The sequence below is a fragment of the Musca domestica genome, unplaced genomic scaffold, assembly GCF_030504385.1.
Source record: "Musca domestica strain aabys unplaced genomic scaffold, Musca_domestica.polishedcontigs.V.1.1 32, whole genome shotgun sequence".
Taxonomy (NCBI): Eukaryota; Metazoa; Arthropoda; class Insecta; order Diptera; family Muscidae; genus Musca; species Musca domestica.
The window spans coordinates 3,256,332-3,273,692 of record NW_026712311.1 but is presented as its reverse complement, the minus strand read 5'-3'; the positions used below and the strand labels follow the sequence as shown (position 1 = coordinate 3,273,692).

The 17,361-nt window shown below is 34.1% G+C and overlaps 1 protein-coding gene across 2 annotated transcripts in view; it reads left to right on the top strand.

Annotated features, from left to right (window-relative positions):
* LOC101899577 (probable phospholipid-transporting ATPase IA) overlaps window positions 1–12,355 on the top strand; it is a 31,685-nt gene extending 19,330 nt beyond the window's left edge. Inside the window, exons 1-2 of one of the 2 annotated variants that reach the window (XM_005179718.4) lie at window positions 140–293; window positions 8,554–12,355. In XM_005179718.4, the coding sequence (XP_005179775.2) occupies window positions 274–293; window positions 8,554–12,142 (3,609 nt within the window). In that variant the 5' untranslated portion in view covers window positions 140–273 and the 3' untranslated portion in view covers window positions 12,143–12,355. Of the gene's footprint in view, window positions 1–139; window positions 294–8,553 lie in introns of those variants that run through there. The other variant, XM_005179719.4, reaches the window with a different exon arrangement.
* The last annotated feature ends 5,006 nt before the right edge of the window (window positions 12,356–17,361 follow it).

Genomic DNA, 17,361 nt, shown 5'->3' with positions numbered 1-17,361 from the left:
ACACACTTCATGTAAAACATATATGTATGAGAGAGTATATCAGAACCCTCTTTTGTGGGTATTATCTATAAATTTATTTTTTCGCTATAAACATTTTCATTTTTCAACAATGGGACAGTAGAAATTGAGCGATTTGTTTTTATTGAACAAAAGGAGGAAAAATTTAATCAAGTAAAGTGATTGAAAATCGAGGAAAAATATTTTTGCAGTTCCAAAGTTTTTGTGAATTTTCTTTAAAAAAAAAACAGTGATAGTCTATTTTCCTCCATCAAAATGGCTTACGAAACATTAAGGTAGCCAAGAATTAAAATTTACAAAATTTTTTTATGTTTTTGCTTTTTTTTGCGTTGTTTTGCAAAAAAAAATGTGATTTGGGTTGTTCAAATAAATAGCTACGTTATTGGTTTCTTAGAAGTGTAATAATGACGTCTAACACAAGTGTACCCTCTCTCTCTCTCTTACTGTCCATCGCTCTTTCACGGATATCCCCTTTAAATTATTTATTAAAATAGCATTTAATATTTGATTATTGTTTGCTTTTGCCCCTCCTAATGGCGTAGAGTGACAATTTCATTTCTTGTTTCCTCAATTTCTTCTGTGTTTGCTTTTGAAACTAATTACCTGTCAAATGTGTTTGTGGATATTAATGATATGTGATAATGATGATGATGTTGATGAGTATTACTATTTCGATTACTGCTTAATGTTATTGTTGTCGTTGTTTGCCTACTCAGTGTTTACACTCCAAAAGGTCAATATGTCGCTCAGGTTCATTAAAACCCACCAAAAGAGAGTAAACATGTGTTCTAATGACAAGGCTTCAATGACGGCTAGTTGATTGGCAAGGCAACACTAGATCGATTTCGTTAAGGTGGTAAATACAACTGATGTGAAGGCAAAATATTATTTTTAACGGTAAATTTGAAAAGTTCATGGCCGTAGCTACTCCATTTTTGGCCTGTCTATAATTATCGAGGAGAGTTTGTTCTAAAAATGCTGGGAAATACAAAAATGAAACGTACAAACGACTAGGCACATTTTGAACAACCAACCTTTTGGGATCTTAATAGAGTCTCTTCATCAAATTAAGGTGTAATATTAATATAGCTGTCAAATAACCTTGTTGTAATTAATGAGCATGTGTTCAAGTTAAATGTACATCGTGTTGAACGTTTTAACACATCTTATATACAAAACTTATATTTAATAATATTGGTTAATACTACCAAAAATAAGCAAACTCCATTTGTATACAAATTCCAAATGTCCTAAAGCGGATTTGGTCCAAAGAGACCTAGGGTCTTAAACCGATATTCCGATCAGGCTCGTTTTGGCCGTATCAAATGATATATACCCCCCTCAGCCATATGGCTAGAGAGGGTATATCTAATTTGTTTAAACCGTTTTAGACCCTAGGTCTCTATGGATCAAATCCGTTTCAGGACATTTGGAGTCGATCTAGCAATATCCGTCTGTCTGGTCAAACGATAACTCTCGAAAGGAGTATCCGATTTGGCCCAAAACTTGGTACAACATGGGAGGGATGGGCAATATCGGTCCACTCCATCTGGTAACTCCCTCACAAACGATCGAAAATTAAAAACAAATATTTTACTGCACAGAGGTAGTTTCCACTCCCCATCATAAACTAATCTCTTTAATGGAAACATGGAAACAAAACCTTCCCCACTGCACTTTCATTTAAGCCTTAAATTAATACCGATACACGTGTAGTTTGTTTTTTTTTTCTGTTGTTGTTATTGTTGTTGGTTTAAGTTCAATCAATAAATATGATAAAAAAATATAACATGGAACAAATAGGAGCACACAAAATCAGTTAAAACAGCATATTAATTCCCCTGATACTTTGTTTACATTTCTGAAATGAACTACGCCACCATAGGAGGAGGATATTTTGGAGAATACTTTTCTACCTAAATACATACATATGTGTACAAGTGTATTACTTACTCTAGATGGCCTAACTTATTAGGGGGTGTTTATTTTGACATTTGTATAAAACACTCACTCTCACACACACATACCTTCAATAAATAATTAAATGAGTTTACCAACGAAAAATAAGTTCAATTGGAATATTGAAAATTTTGTTTATATGAATAATAACTTTATTTGAAAATCTAGTGAGGTCAGAGGCTTAAAACAGACACCACCAAATATAAAGTAAATGTGGGAAAATTTGTTTCTAGATATTAAATACAGTGTCAATATCATATGATTTCTCAAGAAAAAAAAAAACAAGTATCGTGGATTCCTACTTTTTGAATGAAGATCGCAGTTTTTTTTAACGGATTTTTAAGAATATTTATTAAATTATTATCAGATTTTTAAAATTTCCACAAATTTGATTGCTATGCATCGCATAAACCCCTTGATCGGCATAAAAATCATAGCCGTTTTAACAAAGTCCATCTATATATCTTTTGACATTCATATAAAACTCTTAAATTTGGCACAAAACTTTCTATTATGAATCACATGATTGGAATTGGAAAAAAAGGTCATCGATTTGCGATATTTTAGGCATTTTAATCACAAGTTTAGCTTTAAGTTGACATTTCGGGTTTGGGTACTTAATTGATAAAACCTCCCTCTTTTTGAGAAAATGAGTGTAGGGCATCTGTTTAATGTAGTGCCCCCATATAACGGTATGTTTATTGGTATTATTGTCGTTGTTTGCTCAGTGCTTTCACTCTCCAAAGGCCAATACGTCACACAGGTTCATTAAAACTACCAAAAGAGTAAACATGTGTACTAATGTCACGACTCCAATAACGGCTATTTGATTTACAAGAGTACACTAGATCGATTTAGTAAAGGAGGGAAGTTCAAGCAATATGAAGGCAGTTTTTTTTATTTGTTGCGTGCCCCAGGCTTTGAAACACCCTCCAGAATATTTTCGCGATAATATTCGGCATTTATTCTGATGTCACGGTCGATTAATACGAGCGGAGAGCGACCATCGGCTGTTATGGCGGCCCACACCATCACCATGGCCGGCGCTTGAGTTTTGGTGGCCAACCGAAGGTGCACATTTTTAGCAGATCGCTGTGGCAAGTAAACACGATCACTTTTGTTTGTTTACAAACTGCTGGACAACGAATGTTTTCTAATCGGAGAAAACCAAATTCGGCAGTTCACCACTTACGGCCAAGCGAAGCAACTCTTTTTAACTCTTTTGAGTCTATTTTCTTTCTGTTGCGGTGTAAGTTCTTGAACTTTTTGAAATTTCAATGGCTTACCCCCGAGCTCATTTTTCAATATTTGCCGAATAGAATATTGCGATATGTTCAGCTCATTACGAACTTCAAATACCAAATTTGAAACAATTCCGGTGAATAGTGTCGCTGAAGTCAAAGAAATGTCGAATATCGGGAGGTACCATTATATGGGGCCTATACAAAGACATGGACCTGCACAGAAAATTTTCTGTCTTAGGCTGTAGTGTCCATTACGAACTTCAAATACCAAATTTGAAACAATTCCGGTGAATAATGTTGCTAAAATCATCCAATTACCGAATATCGGGAGGTGCCGTTATATGAGGGCTATACGAAGACGTGGACCTGCACAGACAATTTTCTGTCTTAGGCTGTAGTGTCCATTACGAACTTCAAATACCAAATTTGAAACAATTCCGGTGAATAATGTTGCTAAAATCATCAAATTACCGAATAACAAAAGACATAACATACATTTGAGTGAAATTTTATCAACCTACCCCATTTTGTTCGGAAGCTAGAGGGATTTCCACATAGTGTGGGGTCTAAAATGTACATTTCGAGGTGTTACAAGCGGAATGACAAAATCTCAGGAGCTATGATGTTAGATTTTTTTTTTTATTATGTCCATATCTGAAATTCACAATTTAATGTTCCCTTCTTAATTTCGTATATCGGAAGGTCATCGACCTCTTGATAACAAATAATACAAATTGAATTAATCAAATAACCTTTCCTTCCCTTTTTTAGATCTATTAAGAAAATGGAAAACCTCAAATTAACTACAATTTCCAAATATGCTCGCAACTCACGAATATTCATTAAACATTTTTAATAATTTATGATTTGATGACGACAAGCCTTGAACAAAAAATTTTCGAAAATACTTCCTTCTAAATAGACAAAAACATACACATGTAACAAGTCTGCTCTTATCTAAATCCTTAAACTTTAATTTCACGGTACGAGGCGCACTTGGGTAGTTTGAAATTGGGATTGGAAGATTTGAGACGTTTTCTTTTAAAATTGATTGGTCACCTCACATAATAGCCAGTTGGTCATGGATATCCTCAGGGACTCAGCAAACAAGTCGTGATGGTCTTCATGGACTTATTATAAATGACCTACTATTCCATCCATCCATATTCATTGAATACCATTTGAAATTCATAGTAGCGACGCACCCAGAAATGCATTTTTGAAACCTTTTTTCGGATTCCCTTCTAGCAAAAATGTACGAAGATATCAGAAAAATAAACAGTTTGGAACTGAGATAATTCCAACCTGACACCTAATAGTCATTCCGTTAAACACCATTTGGCCTTCGCATAGTAATCGGAATGGTCTTATCGTAAAGTCCTTAAACAAAACCTTCTCCAATGACCCTCGCTCTGTTGGCTTTTTTTTCTTTTATTCCTAAACAAATATTTCCAAATTAATGACATTCTATTTCTTCGCATTTCATTGGTGGTGGTGTTATTATTAAATTCCTTCCAAGCCCTTCCGCGACATGGCCTTTAATTAGAAATGAATTTCCCTGTTCATTTTTAGTTTTCAATATATGTGGTTTAATATTCAGATATGCATGTGTATATGTATGTGCGTCCATGGAATAGTTAAAGACTATTAGCAGTTAAATGTCATTAGCGTGACTGAAAGTCATCTCTGCAGCGAAATGTCCACTGATTTATTATTACTTGAGAAATAATGTTCGAATGTCTGTTACGTTTAGCACTTTTGCTGTCAGGACGACAATATTTCTGCCTCGAGGTGTGTGGGCTTTTGAATGTGGCGGGTGGATTTTTATGACGAAAGTAGGAAAATGTTTTCTTTTTTTTTTTGCCTATCACACATGTGACTGTGTGTCGTGCCTAGATATTCCATTTTATTGTCCAAATACTGTGTAATTATTTTGTCAAACAGTTGTAAATGGTCATAAAGGCCAATGAATACTAACCCCAATGGTGCATGGAACTAGTTTGGGACTAGCGTGACCTTTCAAATTTCACTTTGGATTACCCCACGGAAGAAATTTGTGTTTACAATACTAGCCTCTAGAATATCGGTAACAACTTGGATGTTTAAAACGAAAATACCTTTTTGGTTTGATTTTTGAATTCGTATCAAAATACCCACTTGGAGTCAATTTTAAGAGCAAGATGTCAAGGGAAAAGTTATTCTACATCAAATTTCACTATGGGTCACCCTGCACAAGAAATCTGTATATAAAGTCTTTACCACTATGACAGCACTAACAGCTTGGTCGTTTAAAGAAAAATACGTTTTTGGATAGACTTTCGCAGTCCTGCCCAAATTCGAACTTGGAACCCATTTTAGGAGAATGGTGTCAAAGGAAATGTTGAGCTACATCAAATTTCACTGTGGGTTACCCCACGAAAGAAATCTATATTTTTAATACTGGCTATTTTTAATACTATAATATCGGTAACAACTTGAATGTTTAAAAGGAAAATTAATTTTTTGTTTAATTTTTGAGTTCATGTCAAAATACCCACTTGTCCATTTTAGGAGCAGGATGTTAAGGAAAAAGTTGTTCTACATCAAATTCCACTATGGGTCATCCCGCATAAGAAATCTGTAAATAGAGTATTTACCACTATGACGACGTAAATAACTTTTACTAAAAAAAATACATTCTTGGATAGACTTACGCATTCCTGTCCAAATTTGAACTTGGAACATGTTTTAGGGTCATAGTGTCAAAGAAAAAATTGATCTTTATCAAATTTCACTATGGGTTACCCCACGGAAGAAATCTGTGTTTACAATACTGGCCTCTATAACATCGGTAACAACTTGGATTTTCAAAAGAAAAATTAATTTTTTGTTTTATGTTTGAGTTTCTGTCAAAATAACCACTTGGTGTGCATTTTAGAAGCAGGAAGTCAAGGGAAAAGTTATTCTACATCAAATTTCACTATGGATCATTCTGCACAAGAAATCTGAATATAAAGTCTTTACCACTATGATAACGCTAACAACTTAAACATTTAAAGAAAAATGCGTTTTTGGACAGACTTTCGTATTCGTGCCCAAAAATGGACCTGGAACCCGTTTTAGGAAAATGGTGCCAAAGGATATGTTGATCTTTATCAAATTTCACTATGGGTTACCCCACGGAAAAAATCTGTGTTTTTAATACTGACCCCTATAATATCGTTAACAATTTGGATGTTTAAAACCAAAATTAATTTTTTGTTTGATTTTCCAGTTCATGTCAAAATACCCACTTGGAGTTCATTTTAGGAGCAAGATGTCAAGTGAAAAGTTATTCAGCATCAAATTTCACCATGGGTCATCCCGCATAAGAAATCTGTAAATAGAGTATTACAACTATGATAACGGTAACAAATAAAACAATTAAAGAAAGACGTTTTTGGATAGACTTTCGCTATTTACGCCCGAATTTGAACTTGGAACCCATTTTAGAAGAATGGTGCCAAAGGAAAAGTTGGTCTTTATCAAATTTCACTATGGGTTACCTTACGGAAAAAATCTGTATTTTTAATACTGACTCCTATGATATCGATAACAACTTCTGTGAATAGAGGAAAATTTACTTATTTCTTTAATTTTTTAGCTCATACCAAATACCCACTCGGAGTCCCTCTTTGGAGCAAGGTATCAATGGAAAAGTTATTCCACATCAATTTTCACTATAGGTTACCCTTCAATAGAAATCTGTAAATAGAGTATTTACCACTATAATAACGCTAACAACTTAGATGTTTAAAGAAAATACAATTTTTGATAGAATTTCGCATCTATGTCCAATTTTGAATTTGGAACCCGTTTTAGGAGAATGGTGTCAAAGAAAAAGTTGAGCTACATCAAATTTCATTATGGGTTACCTCACGGAAGAAGATTGTATTTTTAATACTGGCCACTATAATATCAGTAAAAACTTGGATGTTTAAAAGAAAGAATATATATATTTTTTATTTTCAAGTTTATGTCAAAATATCCACTTGGAGTGCATTTTAGGAGCAAGTTGTCAATGGAAAAGTTATTCCACATCAAATTTCACTATAGGTCACCCTTCAATAGAAATCTGTAAGTAGAGTATTTACTACTATAATAACGATAAAAACTTGGATGTTTAAAGAAAATGGCTTGTTTGAAAGACTTTCGCATTCGTGTTTAAATGCAAAGTTGTAACATGTTTTAAGGGGCATGGGGTCAAAGTAAAAGTTGTCTGGATCAAATTTCACTATGGGTCATCCTGCACAAGAAATCTGCATATAAAGTATTTAATAATATGACAACGCTAACAACATGTACATTTAAAGAAAAATGCGTTTTTCGATAGACTTTCGCATTCGAGTCCAAGTTCGAACTTGCAACCCCTTTTTGGGTCATGGTGTCAAAGTAAAAGTTCTTCTACGTCAAATTTCACTATGGGTTACCTCACACAGGAATTCTTGATATATAATACATACCCGTATAATTACGCGTTCAATATGGAAGTATAAAAGAAACTACATTTTTTGTATGGTTTTTATGTTCATGTCAATATAACCACTTGGGATCCCTTCTAGCAGCATAGTATCAAAGAAAAAGTTGTTCCATATTAAATTTCAAAATAGGTTGACCTTTGGAAGAAATCTGTAAATATATTTTATACCACTACTATATCAGTAACACCTACCAACTCGACGGTTTTTCCTTTGGTTTTGCATTTGCTTCCAAATTTGATCTTGGAACCCCTCTGGGAAGCATGGCGGTAAAGAAAAAGTTAATCTACATAAAATTTCGCCTCATTTTAACCAGAAAAATTACTAAGTTAGATAGGATATGTATCACAATTTGAGTACATTTAAAAAAAGGTTGGGTTTTCAGGTCAGATGCTCAGGGTCATGTCCAATAGTCCCTTTGGAATTTATTTTACAATGATGGTGTTAAAGGAAAAATAACTCAACACAAAATTTCCCTGGGGGTGGCCTAACAAAACCAAAACGCTAACTATGAGGCATCACAACAATATCGGCAAAAATAAATTTTAATAAATTTTTTCCCAATATATTTTTAGCTTTAGCCTGACCTACATACAGCCACATCCCTGCATACATCTACACATTTAACATTGTAAAAGTTCTTGGCAAACTTCTGCTCTTTTTTGAAGGCTAAAAAACCTCCCATTATAAATTATTTCAGTATCCTTCTACGAAATGAAAATCAATATTACCACTTTGTCTGACCATTGTCTAAGCACCAACCGACATCACTTTCTACGAACACACCCATATTTATTAAACATTTTTCGTTTTTGTTTGTTTACTTTCTTTTCTAGAAGCGATGTTACTATGGCCAACAACTACAACACATCGAACGGAAGCGGAAACGCCAATTCAAATCATGAACGACGACAACAACAGCAACCCATGTTCTTTTGGTGGGGCCAACGGCTGTGGCAAGAGTTACGCGGACGCATACACATGCGTACACCGCCAGCAACAACACCCGATGACGACATGAGAACCCCATCAGATGGCGGAGGCGGCGGCGGTGGTGTCGGCACCGGCCTCGGTTCACCTCTAGACGATTCCGAGAAGCGTATCATTTTCATTAATCGTCCACAAATACAGAAATTCTGCAACAACCATATATCCACTGCTAAATATAGTTTCATAAGTTTCCTACCATCGTTCCTGTTCGAACAGTTTCGTCGTTATTCAAATTGTTTTTTCCTACTGATTGCCCTGCTGCAACAGATTCCAGATGTTTCGCCCACCGGGCGTTATACCACATTGGTACCGTTGATATTCATATTGGCCGTGAGTGGTATTAAGGAAATTGTGGAGGACATTAAGAGGCATCGAGCCGACAATGAAATCAATCACCGGACGGTGGAGAAACTAAAAGATGGCGCCTGGATGACAGTGCGTTGGGAACAGCTGGCTGTGGGCGATATTGTTAAGATACCAAATAATACCTTCTTTCCGGCTGATTTGATTCTGCTGTCGTCGAGTGAACCGCAGGCAATGTGTTTCATTGAAACCTCCAACCTGGATGGAGAGACAAATCTGAAGATACGTCAAGGTGTGCCGGCCACTGCAAGGTTGTTGGAGACCCGAGATCTGGTCGAACTGGCTGGGGTAGTGGAATGTGAATTGCCCAATCGGCTGTTGTACGAATTTAATGGTGTGCTCAAGGAGCATGACAAACAATCTGTATCCCTGGGTCCTGATCAAATTTTACAGCGTGGTGCTGTATTGCGTAATACCTCATGGATATTCGGCATGGTAGTGTACACCGGCCATGATACAAAATTGATGAAAAATTCCACATCGGCCCCTCTGAAGCGATCCACTGTGGATCGCCTTACCAATACTCAGATATTAATGTTATTCATGATATTATTGGTCCTGTGTCTGACCAGTGGCGTGTTCAATTTCATTTGGACGCGCAAGTACTTTGTGGCCGATTGGTATTTGGGCCTGGACGATTTCAAGAGTAAAAACTTTGGCTACAATCTGCTGACCTTCTTTATTCTCTTCAACAATTTGATACCCATATCACTGCAAGTTACCTTGGAACTGGTACGATTTTTGCAGGCCCAATTCATAAACTGTGACATACAAATGTACCACGTCGAGTCGAATACCCCAGCCATGGCAAGGACCTCAAATCTAAACGAAGAACTGGGTATGGTGAAGTATATATTTTCGGATAAAACTGGAACGCTGACACGCAATGAAATGGTCTTTAAGAAATGTTCCATTGTCAATGAGATCTATCCCACGGAGAATACACCCGAACAAAGTTTGGTGGTGCAAAATCTGCTGAGTAAACATCAGGATTCGGAAACGATAAGGGAATTTTTGGTTTTACTTTCGGTGTGCCACACCGTTATACCGGAAAAGAATCCAGATGGTTCCATAACCTATCATGCAGCCAGTCCGGATGAAAGGGCCCTGGTGGATGGAGCCAAACAGTATGGCTTTGTGTTTGACACACGCACTCCACACTACGTGGAAATCAATGCCTTGGGCATGCGCGAACGTTATGAAATCTTAAATGTCTTGGAGTTCACCTCGACACGGAAGAGGATGTCGGTTATTTGTCGCACCCCAGAGGGCCACATCAAACTCTATTGCAAGGGAGCCGATTCAGTGATCTATGAACGTTTGGCCCATGACGGCCGGTCATTTAGTGATGTCACCCTTCAACATTTGGAAGAGTTTGCCGCCGAAGGTTTACGCACCCTGTGCTGTGCTGTGTCCACAATACCCCAGGATGTCTACGATGATTGGCAGACCACCTATCACAAGGCCTCAACCACCCTGACTGAGCGAGAACGTAAAATGGAAGAGGCTGCCAATTTGATTGAGAACAATCTCCACCTGCTGGGCGCCACTGCCATTGAGGACAAACTACAAGATGGTGTACCTGAAACAATAGCTTCCCTAATAGAGGCGGGCATTAACATTTGGGTGTTGACGGGTGATAAACAGGAAACAGCCATAAACATCGGCCACTCCTGTCGCCTGATATCGCCCTCCATGGACATTGTAATACTTAACGAAGAAAGTCTGGATGCCACCCGGGAGGTAATACATCGTCATTCCAGTGAGTTGCAAACTTCAATAAACAAGAACTGTAATGTAGCTTTGATCATAGATGGTAAGACGCTTAAGTATGCTTTGAGTTGTGATCTGCGGCGGGAGTTTCAAGAGTTGTGCACCAGCTGCCGCGTGGTGGTCTGTTGTCGCGTCTCGCCCATACAAAAGGCCGAGGTGGTCGAGCTGATAACAACCACCACCAAAGCTGTGACTTTGGCCATTGGCGATGGCGCCAACGATGTGGCCATGATACAAAAGGCCAATGTGGGCGTGGGTATCTCCGGGGTGGAGGGTCTGCAGGCGGCCTGTGCCTCCGACTATTCAATAGCCCAATTCCGTTATTTAAAGCGTCTCCTGCTGGTACATGGTGCATGGAACTACAGGCGTATAACCAAACTGATTTTGTATTCATTCTATAAAAATGTCTGCCTTTATGTCATAGAGCTGTGGTTCGCCATCTATTCGGGGTGGTCGGGTCAGATTCTCTTCGAACGCTGGACCATTGGTCTGTACAATGTGGTGTTTACCGCCCTGCCACCCTTTGCCATTGGGATCTTTGAAAAGGTCTGCTCGGCAGAGACAATGCTAAAATATCCGCTGCTCTATAAACCATCACAGAATGCCAAACTCTTCAATGTCCAGGTGTTTTGGGTTTGGATCATCAATGCTCTGCTGCATTCGATCATACTCTTTTGGTTGCCACTCGGTGCGTTGGGCACCGAAACAATATGGGCCAATGGCAAAACCTCCGATTACCTATTGCTGGGCAATCATGTCTACACCTATGTTGTGGTCACTGTCTGCTTGAAAGCTGGTCTTTCAACCAATTCCTGGACCTGGCTCACTCATGCCTCCATATGGGGCTCCATTGGGCTGTGGTTCATTTTCATTTGCATCTATTCGAATTTCTGGCCCCTGCTGCCGGTGGCAGCCAATTTCCTTGGCATGGAACGTATGATCTTCACGACACCGATCTTCTGGTTTGGTTTACTGCTTGTACCCATTACCACACTACTGGTCGATGTACTCTTCAAGCTTGTACAAAACACCGTATTCAAATCATTGACTGAAGCTGTACGAGAATCGGAAATACGTAAGCATGATCCCGACGATGTGATGAATGAATCGAGATCATCGTTTACGGAAACGGCCAGGCTATTGCGTAGCGTGTTTATACGACGTGCCAATACCCGGGTCGATACCGATGTTGAGCTGTCGCATGGCTATGCATTCTCTCAGGAAGAGGGCGGGGCCGTATCACAATCGGTCATAATACGTTCGTACGATACAAATCTACAAAAACCCAGTGGCAACTAGAATCGTAAGCAGTATTGGGCAAGACAAAGATTTTAATATAATAAACAACAACAAAATTACAACAATAACCACCAAAATGAAAAGAAACAACAAAATTCGAAAAAAAAAAAAAAAACAAACAAATTGTGAACCCTGAAATTTCAAAACAAAAAAAAATTAAACAAAAGTTGTAGATTTTTTACTGAAAATAATGAATTTGTTTTTGTAGAATTTTCAGCGCATTTTTTTGTTTACAAATGTAGATAAATATGAATATTGTTTCGGTAGTCCAACTTAAGACTTCACGAAAGAAAAACTGATGGGATTTTGGAATCCAAGTAGATGTATAAAGAAAATTTTCAAATTTTCTCCATCGCTCTCTTCCTAAAACTCCGTTTTCTTAAAATTTCCAATCCAGACATTAATGGGAAAAATGAGTTTTGGGAAGGGGGTCTTGAGTGACGTAATACAAAGAAAGGAATATGAGATAAATACCAATTTTAATTAAACCCACTCCCTTAGTTTTCCTTTCATGAAAATGTCTTTGTGTGAATATTGAATTACAAATAGCTAAATACTTTAAAACCAGCCTAGTCCAGTCTTAAAATTGGTTTATAGTACGAGTATTATAACAAATTGTAAACACCATTGGCCCTTCTTTAAGCTTTGTGAAAAGGTGAGGTTATGTTAATTTCAATTGCTATTTTTTATGATCTCTACAATTCTCAAAGATAGTTCGAAAGTAAAATTAGTTGAAAAAAAAAACATTTCCCATCAAATTGTTATCTTGTATGTTTATTTAAAAAAATTGAGGTTATAAAATTTTTGAAAAAACATTTTTTTTTTGATATTTACAAATTGCTTCTATTGAAAATTAAGAAATGTTTCAAAGTAAAGTACAATAATAAAGCAAGCATAAATGTTCCGATGTAAAGGATAATAACCTGAAGTAAATGCCATTGATCCTTTTTTTTGAGGTTATATTGATTTGTAAAAAAGTGAGGTTATGTTGATTTCAATTGATATTTTATATGATCTCTACAATTCTCAAAGATGGTTCGAAGGTAAAATCTGTTGGAAAAATACATTTCCCATCTAATTTTTATCTTGTATGTTTAAATTAAAAGAATTGAGGTTATGAAAATTTTGAAAATATATTTTTTAACAGAATTGAGGTTATGAAATTTTTGAATTTTTTTTTTTTTTCATATTTACAAATTCCTTCTATTGAACATGAAGAAATGTTCCTAAGTGAAGTATTATAACTGGAAGAAACCGCATTTTCAAGGTATTTCGCTTAGTTTCTGCTAAAAAAGAGAGGTTATGAAATTTTAAGATTTTTTTTTTTTTTTGATATTTATATTTTTTTTCTAATGAATTTGAATAGATTTTCCAAGGTTATAAAAATTAAATGGAAAAAAACCATTTCTAAGAATTTTTTTTTTTATTTTCATTTGAAAAAGTGAGGTTATGAAATTTTGAACTAAGTTTTTGTTGTTATTAGCAATTATCTTCCATTAAACATGTAAAATTCCAAAAACCCCTTTTTTAGGGAATTTTTGACTTGGGTTTCATAATATTATATATTCTCTTGGGTTTCCCTTAAAAAGTGAGGTTATGAAAAATTATTTTTTTTTTATTTTTATTTTCATTTAAAAAAGCAAGCTTATGAAATTTTTGTTGTTATTAACAATTATCTTCCAATGAATATGAAAAATTCGATTAACCCCATTTCTAGGGAATTTTTGACTTGGGTTTCATAATATTATATATTCCCTTGTGGTTTCCTTAAAAAGTGAAGTTGTGAAATTTTAAGATTGTTTTTTTGACATTTTCATTTTCTTCTAATGAACTTGAAATGATTTTCCAAATAATTAAAAATTAAATAAAAACACCATTTCTAAGATTTTTTTTATTTTCATTTAAAAAAGTGAGGTTATGTAATTTTCAATTAAATTTTTGTTGTTATTAACAATTATCTTCCATTAAACATGTAAAATTCGATAAACCCCATGTCTAGGGAATTTTTGACTTGGGTTTCATAATATTATATATTCCCCTTGGTTTCCCTTAAAAAGTGAGGTTATGAAATTTTAAGATTTTTTTGATATTTATAATTTTTTAGATTTTCCAGGGTTAAAAAATTAAATAAGGAAAATCGTATTTCTAAGGATTTTTTTTATTTTTAGTTTCATTTATGTAATTTGTAATTTTGAACTAAATTTTTGTTGTTATTAACAATTATCTTCCATTGAACATGAAAAAATTCCATTTCTAAGGAATTTTTGACTTGGGTTTCATATTATCATATATTCCATTGGGTTTCCCTTAAAAAGGGTTATGAAAATATTTTATTTATTTATTTTTTTTTATTTTAATTTTCATTTAAAAATGTGAGATAATGAATTTTTGAATTTAGTTGTTCTTGATATTAACAATTTTCTTCTATTGAACATGAAAACATCGATAAACCCCATTTCTGGCTTGGGTTTCATACAAATAAGTGAGGTTATGAAATTTTGCAGTTCGTTTTTGTTAATACTATATTTATTGAACATGTAGAAATGTCCCATAGATAAAATGATAATTAAGAAAAAGGCATTTCTAAGAAGTTTTTTGACATATATTTTCATTAAAAAAGTGAGGTTATGAAACTTTAAAAGTTTTTTTTTTTTGTTACTTACAAATTTTTTCTATTGTACATGAAGAAATCTTCCAAAATTAAAATAATAACTGAGAAAAGCCTCCATTTCTAAGGAATTTTTTTGACTTAGGTTCCATATAAAAAAGTGGGGTTATGAAATTTAAAATTTTTTTCTGTTTTGATATTTTAAATTTTTTTCTAGATAACATGAATTGATGAAGTCGAAAGTTTAATTGATTGTTTAAACTTAGTTCCAAAAAAATCCCTTGTATGTCAATTTAAAAAAGTGAGGTTAGGACATTTTGAGACTGTTCCTTATTGGTATTTAAAATATTGGTTCCATTGAACGTTAAGTAATGTTCCAACGTAATTTATTAAATTGTTGATGCAAAAAATAAATTTCCAAAGATTTTTTTCCCTAGGATTCGTATTGAAAAAAGTTAGTTTTTGAATTTCAATTTCATATTCTTAACAAAAATTATTATTTTTTGTCTTTTGCTGTTTTTATTTGATTTTAAATATTTGGATGATAAATTGATTTTCTTTAAATAAAATATTAGCTTTTTTGTAAGCAAAAAGTCAGTTTTCTTCAAACTTGGCTAAGCTGGTTTCTTACTTTGTAAACGCTGTAATAAAACATATATAAATAAATAACATTGTTTTGAAATCAAAGCGGAAAAACTGCCGCAACATCAACTTGAAGAAGCCTTGGAAGGTTTTTTATTTGTGGTCTGTTCCAGAACTGCAAGAATGTAAAAGTTTTTACTGCGATAACCGATTTTCCCTTTATGATATCGGAGAAAATTTCAAATCTAGGAGATTATAGAAGGTTCTGGAACAGACCATAGACGCACCGAAAAGTTTCATGAAAAAAATTTTGGTTACAAAAAACCCAACGTTATCGAAAAAAATGTTTTTGTTAGCGACAGCTTGTTCAAATGTAAAAATGAAAAAATTATCCAAAAACCCCTAGGGAATATCTAAAACCATATTCGAATAAAAATATCACATATTTATAGAGAATACATTTTATTTTTCATAGAAAAAAATATAAAACAACTAAACAAATATTGGCAATCAAAGTAAAACAAATGATATTATTTTCATATGTATTGAGAAAGAGTATACGTAACAATATATACAGGGTCAAAATGATAAAATAAAAAAACAGTTTTCGTTTCGAAATTGGAAAAGTTCACTTACCTTTATGATAGACAAAAATTGGGATTTTGGCCAAGAAGATGGGAATTAAATGAAAAGTTTTGTTCTCTGATCCTTTCTACTCCAAAAACTCAATTTTTTTCATAAAAAATATCAATGGTTGAATATCGATTAGTTTCTTTAAATCTAAAAAAAAAAAATGAAACATTAATCTCTATTCTAAATTTTCACTGGTGGGGAATATTTTATAAAGGCCACCTGATAACTTTATGAAAGAGAAAACGGGATTTTGGCCCAGAAGAACGGTGGTAAATGAAAAAATTCTAATTTGTTTGCTGCCACTTTCTACTCCAAAAACTCAATTTTTTTCATAAAAAATTTCCATGAATGAATTTCGATTTGTTACCCCAAATTTAAACAAGAATAGGACGTTCAGCTCAATTCTAAATCATAACAATTCGGGAATATTTTATTAAGTCCACCTGTAACAAATGATCCAGAAGAAATACAAACAATTTGAGATTTTTAAATTAAAATTATAGCCTAGTTATTTGATTTCATTTAAAATAATGTCAAATCATTTAGCATAATGGGCTGTATACTACAGCATTTTGACTAAATGTTATGGCATCATTTTAAATGCCGATGTCAAGTCATTTACATTTATTCTCTTTGATTGTTTACATCAGGAGTATTCCCCCATTTGCTTAACGTTACTTTATTACTCTTTAATACAGAGAGTAATGTTTTTCTCCTTATTTATTGAGAATAGAGCCTGACTATTAACAGTAAACATTTTGATTAGTTGCTCCCAACTTTCTCCGAAGGGGGCTCTCCCATCCGAGAGAAACCCCTTCACTTCCATATTTGCATTTAAAAACTTTCCAAAATACAAGTGAAATCTATTATTAAATAAAAAATATTTTGTATTATTTACATATATTTATTTTAGTCAAAACAAATAACTGCAATGATTTGTAAAACGATCCAAATGCACCCACACCCCTCCCCTCCCTTCCAACTCTCTCGTTTGTTGTCTTAAATGTAATTATAAATTGTTATTTCTTTCTACTTTTTGTACATATAATTGTATGTTAGTTATAATATTTCTCATTATTTATTTGTTATTTTACTTTTTTATTATAATAGATAATAATAGTAAAAATTGCAAAAGAAAAAGAAACCTATTTTTTAAACATTATTGTACTTACTATTTTTTTAAGATCTATTAAAATCCGTGTATTTCACTTTTTAGATAAGCATAATTTTTTGATATAATAAGTAATGTATAACATATATTTGTCATATGTAGTTTTTCTCCTTAATTGAATTAAGATATGTGTTTAATTAAATATAAATAATAATAATAATAAACAAAGCACAAATTTCGAAATTGCACTTATGTCAAATATTAAAAACGCTAAAAGAAAATAAT